This window comes from Arachis hypogaea, chromosome 16 (assembly GCF_003086295.3).
Source record: "Arachis hypogaea cultivar Tifrunner chromosome 16, arahy.Tifrunner.gnm2.J5K5, whole genome shotgun sequence".
NCBI lineage: Eukaryota > Viridiplantae > Streptophyta > Magnoliopsida > Fabales > Fabaceae > Arachis > Arachis hypogaea.
Genome location: NC_092051.1, coordinates 2,315,468 through 2,335,477, shown reverse-complemented (window position 1 = coordinate 2,335,477; position 20,010 = coordinate 2,315,468). Strand labels below are relative to the sequence as shown.

Genomic DNA, 20,010 nt, shown 5'->3' with positions numbered 1-20,010 from the left:
ACTACTTTATTCAATATCTTCCGTGGCAGTTGTACGAGATATTTCTTTTACGCCTTCCAACCAATAATCCATCGACACGTGCCTTGTAATTTCATCTCCTTCCTCCTTCATTTCACCGTACTAAAAGCACGCGCCACTGTAACGCGTGGAAGCAAGGGAGAAAAATGGCCAGGTGCCGGAGGACGTGTGCGCCATGCCAAGCAACTCGGCTCTTTAATTGATCAACCGTCCGATGCAAAACTAATCCAAGGGTGTATATTGCTCGATCATCGTTATTACGAAATCTCAGCCGGGCACTACTACTGCGCAGTGTGGACAGTAGTAGTAGCTTCGGATAGAGTGTGAAAGCGAAAGACAAAACATTTATTCCTTTTTAATTAAGTACCAAAAGGGAAAGATGAGTTTTATGTAATAATTATAAAAATAATTATGAATTTTGAATAAAAAAAAAAGAGGGAGAAAAGATAGGGAAGCGAAGTTGTGGTTCGAGAAGAAGACAAGGGAGATGAGAAGAGAGAAAAAAGTGATCGGAAAGCGGAAAGAAAGGCTGAAACAGAGGGAGAGAGAGAGAGAGAGTGAGTGAGTGTTTGGATGTTTTTATTTGATTTGAGGTTGGACACTTCGCAGAGCACTCTTTTCGGCGTCAACGATTCCGAGAGTTTCGCCGCCGCATGTGCAGGGATTCCGGTGAGTGACGCGTCCAATTCTCCCGCATCAGCCTTTGCGCTCAGCACCCACACCCACTGATTTCTCGCTTCACTTTCTTTACATCACATCACATGACACAACACCACCATCTTCATCTTCATCAACACAATAACAAGAGCAACAACAACAACAAGGGACGACAACGACCCAATCTCATCACCATGGACATTGACAACAACAAAACTAGAGATTCTAGAAGACCACTACCTTTCACCGCTAATGCCTTCCCTAAACGCCGTCACTCCACTATTCCCTTCCGTCGCTCTTCTCGTACGTTCTTATTTCTATTTTCTTTTTATTCATTTCTCTGCGTCTTTTGTATTTTATTAATTTTGAATCTGATTAACGTGGCAGAGGAGGGAGAGGTGGAGCTGGTGCAGGAGACGGAGACGGAGACGGTGAGGTTGAAGGGAAAGAGGGAAAGGGATCGGGAAAGGGAACCGTCCAAGAGAAGGAGAGGCTCTTACGAAGAAGCTGAGAGTGTTGCCAATGAACACCAAGACGGTGACGTTTTTGACGCCGGTGTTTCGCGGGAGCTTTCCTCAAATACGGCCTCGTCCTCTGCACCGGATTCAAACCATCGTCGGACGTTCAGCTCAACCCCGCTGCCTCTTCTTCCTCTTCGTCCTCCCTCCATCAGTCGCGAAATCATCGGTGTTACGGTTCCCCGCAAGGCTCGCTCAGGTCAAACCACGCTTTCATCTGAAATCAGAGTCCACTGTTTTTTGAATGCTTTTTCTAGTTTTTATCATTCTCTTATTTTTTTTGGCGGGCTTGTGCAGCTGGTGCAAAAAGGACGCATGCGAGTCCGGCGTTTGGAACATCGGAGGAGCAAAGTTCACGGAGTGCTGTAGCGGCATCATCACCTTCCTTTTCCAGTGTTTCTCTGAAGAAGATGGTAATTGTTCTGTGTTCTTTCTTTGCTCTTAAAAAACTCGCTCTTATTTTATCTTTTTTTTGTTTGTTTGTCGGGACTGAGTTTTCTGGTTTGTGTTGTTGTTGTTGTTGTAGAAATTGATAGGATCGAAGACTCGGCTTTCGGAGGAGTTGAAATTGTGTTCGTCAACTGACGAAGACATCGATATTGAAATAGCTGAGCTTCTCTTCGATTTGAAGACCTCCAATAGCAGCTATTATTCTTCTTCGCAGAAGCTGGAACCGAGTACTAGTCCATCGACTCTTCCTTCTGATGATGCTGGTGGGTTTAATTATAGGATCAGCTCCTCGAGTTTCTCTCTCTTTCATAATAATTATTTGATTTTTGACCCTTTTATTTTTCTTTCTACCTTTTCATTTTCTGTGATAAGACAACAAGAAAGTGGAAGATTACAGTTCTTCGGCTCTAGCTGCCCAATTTGTAAAAGTGGAGAAGCTTTCTGATGATGCTGACAATGGTCCTTGTCATGAAATTGGATCATCAGAGGCTGTAAAATTGGAAAATGATTTGAATTCAGGTGCTGGATATGACATTTTCCCAGATGGAAGATCAGAGTTCTTCACAAGTGAAACTCCTTCCAAATTGGATGTTAACAAACATGAGGATTTTGCTTCCATTAGAGAGTAAGCATTAACAAAAAAGGAAAAAAACTATATATATATATATATATTGGATTTCTTTGGGATTCCTAATTAGTGACCCCATTTGGTTGGTTGTTGAATTTGCTAGTGTGCCTGCTATTTCCGAGGACAAAGGCCAACGAGTGGACAAGTTTGAGATTGATCTTATGGTAGGATCCCTTCTTTGTTTGCATGGCAAATACATTTCCCCCTTAGTTTTTGCTGTCAAGTATATTAAAGAAGAATGGTGGCTTTGTGAACAGGCTCCTCCTCCTATGATGACATCCCCAGAAAGGGATAATTTGTTAATGTGTGAAGATAGTGTCAAACTTAAAGATAATGCAGAAAGACTCGCTAAGAAAGAGAAAATGAAGGAAGAAGACAAAGACGTGGCGATGGATGAGTTAAAACTTGATTTGAAGCCAAGCAAACATATCGAGGAGCAGGTTAGAAATATGGAGCAACCCATTAAATTCACAAACCTCAAAGTGGAGAAAACTGGTAACTTGGCACATTTATTATTTATTTATTATTATTATTATTATTGTTCAGAATTAATGTTTCTTATTTCCTTCTTCAGGTGAATCTAGTTCTGTGTCTTTGTCGACAGCGGTATCAGAAGGGCCAGGCAATCTCCTGGCTGTCAGGTATTACATCCTTTAATTCCCTTGGATTCTGCTTTCATTCTGCTGCCAATCCAATTTTACTATGTCATTGGTGGTGTGAATTTTGTGAGTTGACTTTTCTAAGATCAGTAACTGTTGATCAGCAGATACATGGCACCCATGCAGAATGTAGTGAAGACTGAAAAAACCACAGTTTCCGCAATGGCCCCGCAGGAGGTACTATAATTTTGAGCTAAATCAGTTCTTGTTGTACCTGTTTGAGTCTTTTCCTTATTCTCATGGATTTATTCATGCAGCATATGAGTTTTGTTCTCTCTGAACCTCGAGCAAAGAGATGTGCAACCCATCATTACATTGCTCGCAACGTCTTCTTCCACCAACAACGTACAAAGATGAACCCCCTTTTGCCATCAGCTGTTGCCTCTGGTCCTCCTCCGTGCAACACAAAGTACAATGATATCAATTGTATGCGCTCTGCAGGGAGTATGCTTGTTGGGAAGAAGTCTCAAAAACACTCAAGTTTGAACCAAAGTGTTGCACAAGAGAAGGGATGCGCTGCTACTAACGATTATAGTCTTGCTTCAGTTAGAAATTCTGCTCTTGCCAACTCAATAGATTCAACACAAATGAAGCAGCTTGTGCTTCAGCAAGGTTCACAACCAGGGTCAACTGGTAATCTAGTGGTATGATCTTGTCTTATTCTTTTGTAAAGTTCAAGAATAGGATGCCATGTTGTCTTATTTAATTGATTGCTTTGGTTGATATCATTTTGGAAATTAACGTGCTTTGATTTTGGATGTAGCATGGCCCTGCTTTCCTATTTCCTACTGGCCAGCATCAAGCATCAAAGACAACCACCGCTATTCAGGCCGCAGGAGTTAACTCCACCAGCAGTGCTGCCTTATCTAATAAATCCCATAGTTCACCCGTGGGAGCTCTTGGTACCTCCTCTACATTGGCAGGAGTTGCTGCTGCAACGGGCTTTAGCTCCCCAAATTTGACAGCCAATGACACTCCTTATATGACAATAGTTCCCAATAGTGGGTATCCATTCCCCTTCTCAACTCCTCTTGGAGCATCTGCTGCCATCAAGGGTGCAAGCCCTGCACAACCAACACCTATACTCAATGGGCCTTTGTACACTTCTCAGATGTTCCATCCTCTTCAACATCCTCACTCCCAATCATTGATTCAACCGAGTTATCTCAATGCAAGCAATTCAAATGGTTCATCTTCTCATAAGCAATCACAGGGGACACAAATCAATGATAATAGTGTTTTAACCACACCTATGCAACTACAGCTGTTACAAAAGCAGCACGCTTTGCTGTCTAATCCTCACAAGCATGATGAGATTGGGATGGCTGGAGAGAACAGTCCATCTATTGGTGGAACATCTTACTCCCAAAAGAATGTGTTTGGGCAGAACTTCACCATTCCGGTTCAGCCAGTGAACTTTTCTTTCAGGCCATCTGGAACATCAGATAATATTGTTGGTGGTAACGGTGGAAATTTCAGTGACAAGAAGCAACTGCCACAGGCTCCAAAAGGTGGAGATGATCGTATGCCATCTCAACCTTTTGCCATATCATTTGCAGCATTCAATGGTTCTGCTGTTCCTTCAAATCTGAACTTCTCTTCTCTGGCACAGAACCCAATGATATTTCAGAACCTCCCTGACATTGCATCATGGCAAGGATATCAAGCTGCAAGTGCATCTCACACTATGCAGCAAAACATTTATTCAGTTACTGAAGGGAAGTATGGAGGTAAGTCATCCCACCAAGATGATGAAAAGAAAGCCTCAACTTCTGGTAAGTCATCAACCAATGTGCCAACGACCCTTGTTTTCGATAATTCATCAAAGAATCTCAACTTTGTGCCACCTCCTATGAATGTAAACTGGCCCAGCCATTCCATGACTTCGACTTCAACAACCTCGAGTTCGCCACTTTCTAGTATTGCTTCAAATTCTCATCAACATCCACTACAGCTGTTTCATCTCCAGCAGCAACATGGTATGTTGCAGCAGCTACCTGCCATGCCTACTCAATATAAAGCATCATCAACTAATTCTACCATTGCTACAAAACATGTTAACAGTCCCACAGTTTTCTCGCAAACTCTTAATCAATGCAAAATATCTAACCAAGCTTCTCAGTCAAAGAACACATCTATTGTAACATCTGCTACCCCATCGCTGAATGGTTTTTCTTATGAGCAAGAAAGAGTTTTACAAGGTCACAGCCAAATATCTTTCGTGGGAAGTTACATGCCAGCCCTGCCACCCCAACAAGGGCAACAACTTCTGAGTAACACCCAGCCTTTTGGCACAAATTCAATAGTTGCAGGAACTCCACCTAATGGTGGTGGCAACATGAAGACAAATTCCCAAGGAAGCAAACCTGTTCCATCATTATCAATAAACACTTCACAGAAGCACCAAACTGAGAATTCCTCTGCCGGGAGCAGCCAGAAATCTTCCCCAGTTTGTGGGAGGAATGTGCCATCAATATTAAGTTCATTCCCCAGCCACCTGTCCGAGCTGAAGTATTAGAATTCACATGGCTTATTTTATTTCAACAAATCGGAAGAATCTCATGTTGGAAAAGGTGGAACCACTTGCTTTATATTTGTGGTGAATTGTGATAATGAAATGAAGTTACAATCGATTTGCGCCTAACAATTTTGAAATCGGAAGTAGGGGATTAGGAACTGCATTCTTGTTGCCTTCTATAAGGCAATTATTTGCAAGTTCACCATGAGCCCTAATTATGTAACACAATAACACATTATATGCAACAATTGTCGTGTGTAGATATATATATCTCTCTTCTTTTACTTTAATTCTATAGCAAGAAATGTAATTAGAATTTTTATCCCTTGTCAATTTTAGTTGAAAAATCTATTGTTCATTTAACTTCTGTTCACCTTTTAATATTCATGACCGGTATTTTTTGGATATAACAAAGCGAAGAATCTCATCACAGGCTTGACATGCTGCAGCCGTAAGGTGTTGGTTAAGTTTTAAGTTGGTTAAGTTTTAAGTTTTGCAAGGAGAGCAGACTGCAAAGTTTAAAAAGTGTCTAAAAAGATAATTATTTTTGTTAATTATGTTGTGTATATATTAAATTTATTGAAAATAAACTAAATTATATGTGTATTTATACATAAATATAAATACATATATTTTTATTAATGCAGTGTTATGTGATTGAATGCATCTGTGTAAAATATTTTTATATTGTATCAAAATTAAATTCTTAAATATATTCGTTAAAATATAAATGATTTTTCTTTTTTATGTAGAGAAATTAATTTATTATATATTTAATATCATTAAAAACTTTAAATTTTATATTTTTATATTTTTTTTTATATTTTTAAAAGTATCATACTTATAGTAAATCAAGATCCATGTAAAAAATTTTTGAATATTTATTGGTGATTGATGTATTTAAAATACAGGTAAGATTTCATATTTACGTGAATTACAAGCCATTAAATTGGTCAAATGGTTTAATGAATATAGTGGAGAAAATATAATTAAATTAAGAGCATGTAATTATTTTTTATTTGAATACGTAAGTAATTTGGCTAAATTTTTTCATAATGATAATATGTTAATATTGTAATTCATTTTTAGAATTATAGAAGTTAAATTCTAAAGTATATTCTGTATTCTTGATGTACTCTCAATTTATATATTTTTAAAAATCGAAACATTTGATTTTTATATTTTAAATCAAACGTACTACCTCTGATATTAACACTTTAACCATTTATAAATTTTAAAAATAATATTGTCAATCTAATATAAAAATAAAAAGTTAAATATTTTATGCCAAAACTATCTTTTACTTTAATCGATGATTCGTAGATTGGGTAAAAAAACGGTTAGCCAACCCGGGTGATCTGTAGCAAAATTTCCTCACTTTAAAAATAATATTGTCAATCTAATATAAAAATAAAAAGTTAAATATTTTATGCCAAAACTATCTTTTACTTTAATCGATGATTCGTAGATTGGGTAAAAAAACGGTTAGCCAACCCGGGTGATCTGTAGCAAAATTTCCTCACCTACCCTGTAGTTAATAAGTTTATCATTCAACTTGACTGAATTTAACATTTTCCAAGAGGATAATCTTCCTTTTTCTCCTAACCCATTATGATAAAATAACTCTACCTTGAAAAATCCGAGGCACTTCTATTTTCAGAGGTCTACTGATTTTAATAATTTAAAAATTTAGTTAATTTACATTTCACCCATATATTTAATAAGTAAAAAAAAGCATAGTATTTTAATATACAATAATAAAATATTTTAATTTTTATCTTTGATAATATTTAAAATATATTTTTAAATATATTCTTAAAATATATATTAATAATTAAATATAACACTTTTTTTAACAAGATGTTTAAATAATATTTCTCTCTCCATTATTTCTATAATATACATTCTCCTAGAATTAAGTAATATATATTTTATTTTATTTGATTAAAATATTTTTAATAATTTTAATTATATAAATAATTTAGTAATAATTATTTGGTTGATTTAAAAATATAAAATATTTTTATTATTTTACAAATTTTTTTACTTTTAATATTTAACTTGTTAGATAAATATTTAAATTAAAATTACTTATATGTTGTATGATTATTGATAAAATATTAAGAATAAATAAAATTTATTACATTAAAAATAAATATATATTTATATTATTATTAATATTATTCTTATTACTATTATATATAATTACAATGATTATTGAAGAATATTTTAAATAAAATAAATAAAATATATGTTATTTAAATATTAAAAAAAGAAGAAAATTAAAGAAAAAAATTACGATAAATTTAATTATTTTATTATTTTTTATAATTTTATTAAATATTTAATTAAATTTTTATAATTTAAAATTTTATAATTGTGTTGTTATATTAAAAAAATATATAGTTAAATCGTTATTATTTATTATTTTTTATAAGATAAATAACAATTTTAGAATATTTATTTTTAGAGTATTTAAAATAAATATTTTTAAAAAAAATATATTTAAAAAAAAGTAATAAATGATTTTTATCAAATATAAAAATTCAGTTACAAACTTTAAACTATAAAAATTTAATTAAGAATTAAGTCAACCAATAGAATAATTAAATTTTTAATATCACATCCTATTTTTTAAAGCTTTTAAAATTAGAATACGGATTGAAGAGAGAAAAAAAATCTATATAAAGAGGATTAGGATTTAATTACCTTATTCTTGCAAGTATAGTTAACTTCTCAATTCTCAAAGGTCAGTTCTGTCTGGGAATATCAATTTCTTCCTCGTCCCTCAATAGTTGTGTAAGCAAAACTTTCATGCGTCTCATTACTTTTGCTTCTCTCTTTTTCTTTCAGTTTGTGTTCTAATAGCACTTAACTAGGGGCTTGTTTGGGTGAGCTTTTAAAAAAAGATCTTTTTTTGAGTTATCTTTTTTTAAAAGATCTTATAGAGAAGTAAAAGTAATTTTATGTTTGGATATCTCATGTAAAAAGGTCTTTTTATCTATCAATTATGTTTGGGTATAACAGTATAAAAGTACTTTTTTGTTCATTTATTACATGAAAAACATCTTTTTTTTAAGGAAAAAAGATCTTTTAAAAAAATATGTAAATTACAGCTTCTCAAAAAAGATCTTTTTTTTATTTTACTAGTGCTTTTACTTTTACTACTAGAAATTTGCCAAACACGTTAAAAAATAAAAAAAGATCTTTTTTCATTGAAAAAAGATCTTTTTTTAACAAAATAATGGCGCCCAAACATGCACTAGGTACTCTCATTCTCCTTCTCACCCCATTGTGTATTCATCACTGTTCTCCACGCCATTGTTTACATAGTCTCTGAATATCTGTAAACTCCACTTAAAAAAAAGAAATAATTGATACTATTTGAGCTAATAGACTACAAATTAAATATTAAAATAAAATATTTATATTGATATATTTAATTTAAATTACATTTATAGATGAGTGACTTTTTATGGGATATAAATTTAATCCATCCAGTCATCGAATCATATCATATTATCGTTATAATTAAACTTTTTAAATTACATAAAATTCAGATTAATATATATTATAATTGTATTTTTTATATTTTTAAATTTATAATATGTTTACAAATTATAATTGGATGATATATCAAATTAATTTTAAATTATATAACTTTCTTAGATTAATTTATAAAATGAGATGTTAGAATTTGATTATTGGATCAATAAAATTCATTATGCATGAAAAACTAGCGTTATAAACGTAATATTGGCTATAAATCATATATACAGTGTTTTTGCATAAGTATTTCTTCTTAATTATAACTGACATTTTTTTTTGTAGTCTTCTGCATAAATATTGAGATCATACTTAAATGGAAATCTCTAGTTTGGTATATAACCTCTTGGAGTGACTACACGTACCTAACCAGTTTTTGGGTTAGTGACTTCGTACCTATCAAAGTCAAGGAGAGAATCATTATTAAGTTTTATTGAAAATATAAGCCATTAAGAGAGAAACCAAAGTATTTTTAATACTAATTTTCTATTAATTTTTTAACTTTTTTTTTTCTATTTAATAGTGGAAGTATAATAGATAAAAATTAATTAATGACGTTTTAAAATAAAAATGATACTTTATTTACAACCAAAATAAAAAAAATTATATATTTTTTAATTATTTGTTTATTTATTCTAAGTGTACAAAATTATTTTTAAGAGACATTCATGGTTATGCGATGTTCATTCTTTATCAGTATGTATGCTCATCTCTAGAATAAACCAACTTGCATTGTGGTTGTCACACAAAATAAGCAAAGTTAGTACATGTATTCTTGGGATATACATTAATCTTACTAATAACAAAGTTAGTGCGGAAACATATGTTAAATTTAAATTTTTAACACATTTATTAAAATATATTTTAAAATTTTTATAAACATTAATTATAACATACTTCTTAAGCCACATATTAATTGAATTTTTGGATTATCATCTAGGCTCTATTTTTACGAATATAATTATAATTTTTGAATTATCTGTGTAGAATTTTTCGTTGTGCTTTTAATTATGTAATGAAAAACACTTGCATGTCAGTGATTTTTAATCTTTTTAACAGTATAAATACTAAATTATCTTAGTTTATGTGTACAAATTTTTTAATACAAACTATATAATTTTTATGAGAAAAATCCTTATAATTATGAGTATAAATTATTATTTGACCAAATGGTAATAAAAAATAATAATATTTATTAATTATATATAATTATTAGTATATAATATCACATCAACAAAATTAAAATATGAATATTCATTACAAATAAGTGCGGGTAAATGTTTATAAAAAAGAAAAAAAAAAACATTTTAGGTCATCAAAGACATTTATTGATACGGTAGTGGGTCATCAAAAAAGTTAATTTATTTGAAAATTGTTCCATGGAAAATATGTACTCATTAAATCCAATTGTAATTTACAAAAAACACAATTTGCAGTAATAAATTATCAATGAACATAATTCTCTAAAAATATGGTTTGAAATGGTACATAATCTTCTGTCACACTTTTTACAGGACCAATAGAAGTACAATAGACCATAGAACACAGAGGCAGCTAGAATCTGCGGCAACCAGTGCATGATGACTTCTCAATTTCTCTTCAATCTAGATCATACGGTTCTTTACTCTGATCTTAGTGCACCTTCACACAAATCTAGATTTGGATTCAAGTTCTTCCTTCAAGGTCCTCCTGCTAAGTTTTGGGGTATGTTTGTTTATATATGAATTTTGTTCTCTTATTTAATATATATATATTTGATTCAATTTATCTTAATATATATTATCTATACATAAAGAACGTGCATAAGATTATTTAATGTTTGTAAATTAGAAATTTCTACAACATAAGGTTCGTGGATTGTGTAATATGGAAATGTCTCATTCTAGATATTTTTTTAAAAAGCTTTAAAAGCTTCTATGTGCATATAGTAGTAAGTCTATATGTTATTATATATTATATAATTTTATTTTGGACTAAAAAAATTATCTTATACTAATAATTAAATTGTTAAACATACTTAATGTCAAATTTAATATAGGTAAAAATTTTAAATAGATAAAGCCTAATATAAATACTCAAATTAGTGTACATAGGTGTTTTTGTATTCACCAATCCCACCTTTTTTTTTTAACAAATCAATCACTTAGCTTGGTTGGAACATCATCATTTCTAATAATACGTACATATTCTCACCAAATCATTATTGAAGGAAAATATGCAAAGAAAAGTGGTGGATTTCGTCCAATATCTGCAGCATCACATCCAGCTCTTGGATTCAAGGTCGGTGGACAAATTTTTTTTGTTAGTTTATGATAATATTAATATTTAGGGACTATACAACTGCTGTTGTTAAACATTGCTTTTTCTCTTCAATTCATCGGTTAAGTTATGTACGAATGATTATTAAAAAGTATCCATGTGTTTCACATATTATGAGTACATTATTGGGGACATATTAACGGTGAAGTGTCTCAGGAGGGTGGGCCGTACTTCAAATGGCTACAAACTTTGAAGGACGACGTTGAATCAACTGAGGAACATGTTTTTCATCAGGTAGATTTACATGCTTGCCCTTTCAATTTTAGTACTATAACTTTAATAGAGGTTTAGGTGATTGACACTTTTTCTTTGATTTTCTCTCAAATCAACACTAATCTAACTTTCTTCTTTTTTAGACTAGGGATGTTTGTCTCTTAACATTATTATTGTGTCTTTACAACTATATCACATGTTGCATTAATTAATAAGAAGGAAAATTTTATTTTCTATAAATTATATGGTGCTTAAATCTATGTTAGGTTTCAACTGCTTTAATTAATTTTGTATTTATTTATATATTAAAATTTGAAAGAGAATATTATTCTTATTATTCTTAAATTGATAATGCAATCTTATTTTAAAGATTTTGTACGTGAAAATTTCTTACTAATGCAATTGTCAATGAGAAACGTGATGTTAGTTACTACATTTAATCCATAAGAAGGGTTTTATTTGGTTTGTGATGAAGTGGTGATAATTATATTGTATAAGGTGGTGGTGACAAACGAGATAAGAAAGAAGATAAATGTGGTGAAAAGGATGTTAGGGTCAATGGAAGATGGAGAAATAAGCATATCAGCTTATGACACAGCATGGGTTGGTCTGGTGAGAGATGTTAATGGCGGAGGAGGACCTCAGTTCCCATCTTGTCTTGAATGGATAGCCAGTAATCAGCTTTCTGATGGTTCTTGGGGTGATGCTCAACTTTTCAATGCCCATGATCGCATTCTTAACACCTTGGCTTGTGTTATTGCATTGAGAGCATGGAATTTGCACCCCCAAAAATCTCACATAGGTAATTGATTCATCTATAAATGCCACCTCATCTGTCATCTATATTTATTTATTTATTTTTATTTTCCATACTATCTTCAATCAAAAGTTTTGTTTAAGAGTTCGTGGTTTCATCAATCTGTTTATAATAAACACAATTTTGACATTTGTATTTTTTTAACAATTAAATATTTGTTTTTTTTATTTTATTAATAAAAAATAATTTAAATACACAATTTTTTTTTTCAAAGACATTCAATTTATTTTATTCATCAAAAAAAAATTTGTCCAAGATGAAGGACATAAGCGGACAAAAGAAAAAAAAGGATTTTCCAAAGAGTTTCACTCACAGCTAAGATAAAGTAATTAAGTAAACTAAAAAAAATAAAAAGGTATAACAAATTAATAAAAAACTATATATATTTATGTATAAATATTTTTTATAAATATAAAAAATATTTGATATATAAATAATATTTTTATTCATCTATTATTATGTATATTTGTATGAGTAAACACTCACTTAATCTTCAACAAATTTTAAATTCAAAACTTTACTTTTCAATAAATTTGTATTTTTTAAAAGTTAATTATTCGTATCAAATAAATTTGTTCTTCTATTATTTTAAAGAAAATTAATAGCTTATAATGATATTTTTTTGAGTTAATTCTTATAATAAATTTTTTTAAAAATATGTATATTCAAAAACTTGATTGAAAGCCACCTAAGGTTTAATCTATCCAACTGAAATAATTTTTAATGACTTTAAAAAAATATTAAAAACTAAAATGGCTTATTCGAAATTTGTTTGGGAGCAATTTCTATAAAGTTTTTTTTCCACTAACTATGAAATACACCGTATATAGATATATATTGAAGAACGACATTTTATTTTTTATATCACAGGGCTGAAGTTTGTGAAGGAAAATCTAAGCAAGCTTGAGGATGAGAATGTTGAACATATGCCAATCGGGTTTGAAGTAGCTTTCCCTTCTCTTCTCGACTTGGCTCGAAGTATGAATATTGAAGTGCCACATGATTCTCCTATCTTGAAACAAATCTTTGCCATGAGAGACCTAAAACTCACGAAGTACATATTATTGTTACCGTATATACTTTATTGTATTATATATTAATTAATGTTTGTGACATAATATTAATATGGTTGGTGTGTTTAATTAGAATACCAATGGAGGTGCTTCATAAGGTTCCCACAACACTGCTTCATAGTTTGGAGGGAATGGCAAACTTGGATTGGAAAAGACTCTTGAAATTGCAGTCACAAGATGGTTCATTCTTGTTCTCTCCATCATCCACAGCCTACGCTTTCATGCAAACCAATGATGAAAATGCTCTCAAATATTTGGAGAAAACTGTGAAAAGGTTTAACGGGGGAGGTAGGTAATTACAACAATGCCCATATATATATAACACTATTTGGATCATAATTAATTATTACTAATTTTGGCAGTTCCAAACGTTTATCCCGTGGATTTATTTGAGCACATTTGGGCTGTTGATCGATTAGAACGTTTAGGTATTTCAAGATATTTTCAGACAGAAATTAAAGAATGTATGGAATATGTTTCAAGGTAAATTCGTGGGATTGTTTGTTTTAGATTTTGACTTATTTAAAATATGTGGAATATTATTGTAAATTAATCAAAATTTTCAGATATTGGACCGAGAAGGGTATTTGTTGGGCAAGAAATTCGGAAGTTCAAGATATTGACGATACTGCAATGGCATTTAGATTGCTAAGGTTACATGGCCACCAAGTTTCACCCGGTAAAATTAGAGCTAAATTTGACAATAATATATCAATGGTTTTAGAAATGATTAAATTATTAATTATTGTACTAAATTTGATAGATGCATTCAAGCATTTTGAGAAAAGTGGCGACTTCTTCTGCTTTGCTGGACAATCAAATCAAGCTATAACTGGGATATACAATCTTCATAGAGCTTCTCAAGTGTTGTTTCCTGGAGAGAAGATTCTTGAGAATGCCAAACTTTTTTCGTCCAAATTTTTAACTGAGAAACGGTTGGCTAATGAGATAGTGGATAAATGGATCATAACAAAAGATTTGCCTGGTGAGGTGGGTTATCATTTCATTACTACTGATGATCATGTTTTATTCTTTTTCTTGTTTTAATTTTTTGTTGTTAAGACTTCTTTTCTTTTCTTATTTAATTTTGCCAGAGCATTTGTTAATTAAACTTTTTCTAATATTTTATAGGTGAGCTATGCTTTGGATGTGCCTTGGTATGCTAGCTTACCCCTGTTGGAGACAAGATTTTACATAGAACAATATGGCGGTGAAAATGATATTTGGATTGGCAAGTCACTTTACAGGTAGAATTAGTTCTTTAATCCAGACATTAATGGATCAATTAATATTATGTGTTTTGCCACACATGACATGGTTACATAGCTTGTGAGAAATTATCTTTATTTTATTACTCTTTGATTTTAGTGTATGTGTATTTAACTCTTATTTTTCACTCTTAAATGAATTGCTCTTTTGATAGGATGCCATACGTGAATAATGATATTTATCTGGAGCTTGCTAAATTAGATTACAACAACTGCCAAGATATGCTCTCTGCAGAATTGGAGAAAATCCAAAGGTGAGGGCTTCAATTATATAATATTGCAACACTTTTTTTTCACAAAGATAACAAAAAATTGAACTTACAATTTTGGCAATGGAAATTATTAGGTGGTACTTGGAAACAGGATTAGAGGAATTTGGAGTGAGCAAAGAAAGTGTTCTGCAAAGTTATTTTGTGGCAGCAGCCAGCGTGTTCGAGCCTGAGAGGTCCCTAGAGCGACTCTCATGGGCTAAAACCACGACTTTGATCGAGACATTGAAGTCCTATACAGGGGATGAAGAAGCAAGGAGGGCTTTTGTAGAACAATTCAATAACAGCATTAACAGACAAGATTTTCCAAAAAAGTAAGGATTTATCTAACTTATGCTCTAAGGGTACATGTTAAGTTTACAAATTAAAAAAGTTTGTATTGTAAATATAAAAAATTTAAATTTCTAATGCATTTGTTTTAAGTTTATCATGTGCCCTATGTTAACTAAACCCCCTATGTAAACCAAACCCAAAAAGTAAATAGATTATTAGATATCTTACTTAGCTTGAGAAAATTGAATCTGTGGTAAATATGATATACATGAGAGATTCAAGTTGCAACACATTCAATCTTACCTTGCACGTGAATTTACTACTGCAGGTGGCTAGATAAGAACAACAAAACAGAAAAACTTGTTTGGATTTTGCTGATAACTATTGAGTATCTTGGATTGGAGTTTTTTCGAACTCGTGGGCAGGAAATTTCTCATTATTTGAATCAAATTGTGAGTATTCTTTTCTAGTGACACACTAAAATGTATCTTTCTTATGAATTGTGCATAGAATGGTAATGTGCAAGAATGTGAACATTTCTTCTGAATTGGTCAGTGGGAAAGTTGGTTGTTTAGTTGGCAAAAAGAAGGAAGCAGTTCCACAAGGGAAGCGGAGCTGATTTTGAAAACCATACATATAATGAGTGGCTGTTGGTCACAAGAGCTACAGCTAAATCTTCAGTATCAGAAATTGCTGCAAGTCACTAACAAAGTTTGCCATAAACTCAGATGTTACCAAAGTAGTAAGGTCAGTTGTAACAAGAATAATACAATTAAGAAGTTTCTAATATTATGCCAACGTCCAAGATTCTGTTGCTAAAATTTTATAATTCTTAAATTTTAAATTTGTTAGGAGGCAAATGTGAATGGCAGCTGCAACATGAGTGGAACCAGAGTCACCACACCACAAATAGAATCAGAAATGCAAGAGCTTTTGCAAACAGTGCTCCAAAATTCCCCAGATGGCATTCAAAATCAACCCCGTGTTAAGAATTCATTTCTTCTGGTGGCCAAGAGTTTCTACTATGCTGCCTATTTTGACGATCAGACAATTATATCACACATTGACAAAGTTCTATTTCAAAAAGTGATGTAATTTTCGTCTTTCATTCGGATTTGGGATATAAACCATGAAACTTCTAAGATGTCACCCGTGTTTCCTTTTTTTCCCAGCAAATCATCATTTATGCAATAAAATAAATCATCAAAGGCATGGACACTTTGATAAGATAGTATGAAATATCTTAGTTGTTCTGAAGCTCTTGACACTCGGCCAGGGAGATGTGTAACATATTGTAGTGTACTTGACCTCTATGATGAGATATTAAATAAACCATTCCTTTTACAATCAAGAAGTGACCTAAGGTATCATCATCAACAAGGTTGATTTTACAAGTAATGAAATAAATTAATCCATGCAATAAGGTAATTCTTAACTAAATAGTGTCTACTTCTGGAGGTAAGACGCCAAGTTGAGCTCGATGTCTTCTTTGGCCTGTTTATCAAACGGTTCCTCACCCAGATATAAATCTAAGATTGACTTACACAGGAGTTTACTCTGGATGCTTCCCACATCCTGTCCATCAACTACAACAAATAAAGATAATGTCAAAGCCTCAAATGTATAACTAAAATACAAATAAAGATAATGTCAAAGCCTCAAATGTATAACTAAAATACAAATCGTATGATGAATGGCACATTCATTGAACAAGATGCTTACAGAACATGCACAGGAAAAAAAGAAGCACCTACCTCCACTTTGAAAAGTTCTTAAAAGAAACTCTAAACAAAGACAAACCTCAACCATTATCTGTTATATTTATTATACTTGCCATTTTCTGTTGATAGTAAGAAATATGCTTTATAGGTTTGATGGAGAGCTTCTACATGATCAAATTGTCAACCTCAGAATATAAAATATGATGTATTATTATAGGGAACTCCTTAAGTTAATAAGTTAGACTAAGCACTAATTAAAGAAAGAAGCAATCAGAAATAACAGATGCATGAGTTCTCAACTGAATCTTCCGAATTAATGTTCAGAAGACCTGAATTCTCATCATACACATAGTTCATCAAGCATAAGAGAAATAAGTATGCACTACATTATAATTCTATAAGTTAAGAAGATGGAGATGGAGACATGCACAGGGATAAGGATATCTTACTTGATGTGCGGAGAACATAGCCCTTCTCTCTTGAGATGTTAATCACAGATCCTTTTGGTATTTTGATTTCATCTTTGAATTGTGCAGTGAACCTGTACCACAGCTTGATAATAACTAATTATAATATGCAACAAAAATTCCCCCCACCTAGTTGGTCCGAAATTATATATAATGCTCTAACCTTTAATAAGATTTTTGAAGCATTCTAGATATATATCCACATGTATGCTTAGTGTTCAACAATTTGGAAGTGAATCTAGAATTTCATGACAAGTTTAACACTAGTACACATAATGAATGATGACCACTTCTCAGGATAATAGGATATGAAGAACAAGAATGCTTTACCTTTGAAGCAATTCCTTATTATCCGATCCACCAAACTTTTGCAGCCTGCTACCTACAGATTCCTCAAACGCAGACCGCACGGTACTAATGCTCAATCTTCCATACACAATTTGAAGACTAACGGTCATGGATATATCATTCTCCAATATATCTTCAGTGAACTCCTTATTTCCCTTCAATTCCAAAGCAGAAAGCTTCTCAAATTTTCCAGCAAGACATTCCTTTATGTCATTGTCATCAGCATAAACACCTGCAACAAAAAATTCCAAATCCGAGCATATATCGGTAACATTCTAGATTTGCTTTATCAACACATTCTAAATACTTAGAATTTCAAATAATAATTGAAGAGAAAAAAAAGCGTTGTATACCGAATGCGTAGACGTCAATGTTCTTCAAACCGAAAACGCTCTTTCTGCGCAAGCCAATGCCGCAGAGCTTCTGAGAATCGCCGAGAACGGAAGGGAACGTTGCTCCGCTCTTGGACTCAACGACGGGGACGGACATGTCGGCGAGGCTAAGGGTACCCCACGCGGGGAGAGAAGTACGGTCCGAAGAGAAGAGGAAGTTAAACGCGCTCTCCAAGAATTGGCGGTGAGAGGAGGAGGAGGAGGAGGAAGTGAGGACGACGAATGCTGCTGTGGCTCCGACGGCGGTTGCTCCAACTGCGGCGGCGACGGGGAAGGAGGAGAGAGGGCGGGAATAATGAGGTGGTTGGGTCTGAGAAAACGAGAAGGGGAAGCGCAGTGACGCCATTTTTGTTTTATTTTCGTTACTAAAAACTCATTCAGCGGTGAATAGTGAATACACGCTTCATTACACACAGCCAAAATTAGTTATAAAAACCAAGTCTAATAATCGGTGTTATATGGATATAAAGATTTAAATTATAATTTTAAGTTGTTTTGTTAAAATTAATTTAAATTATAATAATTTAATTAATAAAAAAATATGTTATGTATTGTTTATTTTTTTTTAATTTAGTATTAAGTGTATTATTTCTAAAATAGTTATTAATCGATTTTAGTAATTTATTTTTTTAATAAATTAAACATATATACTCAATGTCACAAAAAAAATCTAGTAATACTTAGACCTACCAACAAATTTTATATGTTAATTTATTGTTAAGTAAGGACATATCAAAATTAGCTTAAAATGAACAATAAATCATTAGAGAATTTTAATGCACAAAGTTTTTCAATAAATAATAAATAATTTAAACCCACTAAAAAATAACTCAACATTCTCATTTGATGTCTTCAAAATATATACTTGAAACAATATTATATCAATATTAGTATACAAAATTATATGATTAATATAATTTTAAAATAGTAATCAAGAGAATAAAACAATCCGATTTTTATGATAATGTTAATATTCTCAAGTTATATATGTAGAATAAGAATATATTACCCATTAGCACCTAGAATTTGTCAATTTTTTTAATTGGTAGTAATAAATTTGATTAAGAGAATTAGAAATTATATTTTCATTACAAACTCTCAAAAACTTCTCTATATACCACATTCATTGTGCAGTTAGCTTCCAAATGTCCGTGATCTTGCAACAACATTCGCAGTCCATCTTTACTCTTTACTCTTGATAACGCAACATACAATTGACCATGGTTGAAATCTAGCCTTAGAAAGTATATTCCAACTTTTGATAGAGTTTGTCTCTATTTATTTTCTTCTTTGAAATCTAACCGGTAATGTTTCGTTATTTGGAATTAGATTTAGTCTTGGAATAAGAACAACACTTTCAACTTTGTTACCGGTTAAAGTCTTGCTTTCTATCACATGATTTTCCATTCTTTTAACTTGCATTCTCGTTCCATTGCACAAACCATTAGTTTGGTCTTATTCCGCAGCAACATAACAGGAGCGCCAACCTTCATGATCAACTTGTGTGGTGGTAGACCTAAATAATTTATTCCATTTAGAATCTCTGGTGAGAAAGCATCTTACTTAAATTCCATATTTCTTTCCTCAACGCACACAGAATCAGAACTTAAGTAAACTCTTTTTTTGTTCAGTAACTCGGTAGTTATTTTGATGTTGACATCAGTAATACAATCCGGAGTTGGTGCAAGAATTGCTCTATCTTTAAAATAATTTTCAACGGATAAATTGAATAACATATCTAAATACACAAAATCAATGAGTCATCCAAATTTATCTCAAAGTTCTTAACCAAAATTTCATATGGTATATGAACGATCAATTCACCATCTGTTGTATCACAAGCCAAACCATCACCA

The 20,010-nt window shown here is 31.9% G+C and overlaps 3 protein-coding genes across 4 annotated transcripts; 2 read left to right on the top strand and 1 right to left on the bottom strand.

Annotated features, from left to right (window-relative positions):
• The first annotated feature begins 311 nt into the window (after positions 1-311).
• Positions 312-5,811, top strand: LOC112754546 (protein TIME FOR COFFEE). Of its 2 annotated transcripts, none has more exons than XM_025802218.3 (11): positions 312-978; positions 1,063-1,392; positions 1,491-1,606; positions 1,720-1,906; positions 2,016-2,268; positions 2,375-2,435; positions 2,529-2,766; positions 2,846-2,912; positions 3,038-3,107; positions 3,188-3,574; positions 3,694-5,811. In XM_025802218.3, exons 1-11 carry the CDS (start codon positions 780-782, stop codon positions 5,446-5,448), a joined length of 3,663 nt encoding a protein of 1,220 aa, XP_025658003.1. In that variant the 5' UTR covers positions 312-779; the 3' UTR covers positions 5,449-5,811. The 2 variants fall into 2 exon arrangements, with proteins under 2 accessions (XP_025658003.1, XP_025658002.1); XM_025802217.3 differs by having other exon boundaries at positions 333-978; positions 3,035-3,107.
• A 2,349-nt stretch (positions 5,812-8,160) lies between these two features.
• On the top strand, positions 8,161-16,577 carry LOC112756444 (ent-copalyl diphosphate synthase 1). The gene is made up of 16 exons (XM_025805038.2): positions 8,161-8,247; positions 10,509-10,698; positions 11,204-11,274; positions 11,470-11,547; positions 12,025-12,328; positions 13,214-13,397; positions 13,490-13,704; positions 13,779-13,899; positions 13,983-14,095; positions 14,180-14,406; positions 14,548-14,663; positions 14,840-14,938; positions 15,031-15,267; positions 15,555-15,678; positions 15,782-15,973; positions 16,079-16,577. Exons 2-16 carry the CDS (start codon positions 10,572-10,574, stop codon positions 16,319-16,321), a joined length of 2,451 nt encoding a protein of 816 aa, XP_025660823.1. The 5' UTR covers positions 8,161-8,247; positions 10,509-10,571; the 3' UTR covers positions 16,322-16,577.
• Positions 16,446-18,600, bottom strand: LOC112756445 (fatty-acid-binding protein 1). The gene is made up of 4 exons (XM_025805039.3): positions 18,116-18,600; positions 17,745-17,994; positions 17,397-17,488; positions 16,446-16,812 (listed from the first exon to the last, which is right to left on the bottom strand). The coding sequence occupies exons 1-4, from the start codon at positions 18,498-18,500 to the stop codon at positions 16,673-16,675; spliced, it is 867 nt and encodes a 288-aa protein (XP_025660824.1). The 5' UTR covers positions 18,501-18,600; the 3' UTR covers positions 16,446-16,672.
• Positions 18,601-20,010: the final 1,410 nt, after the last annotated feature.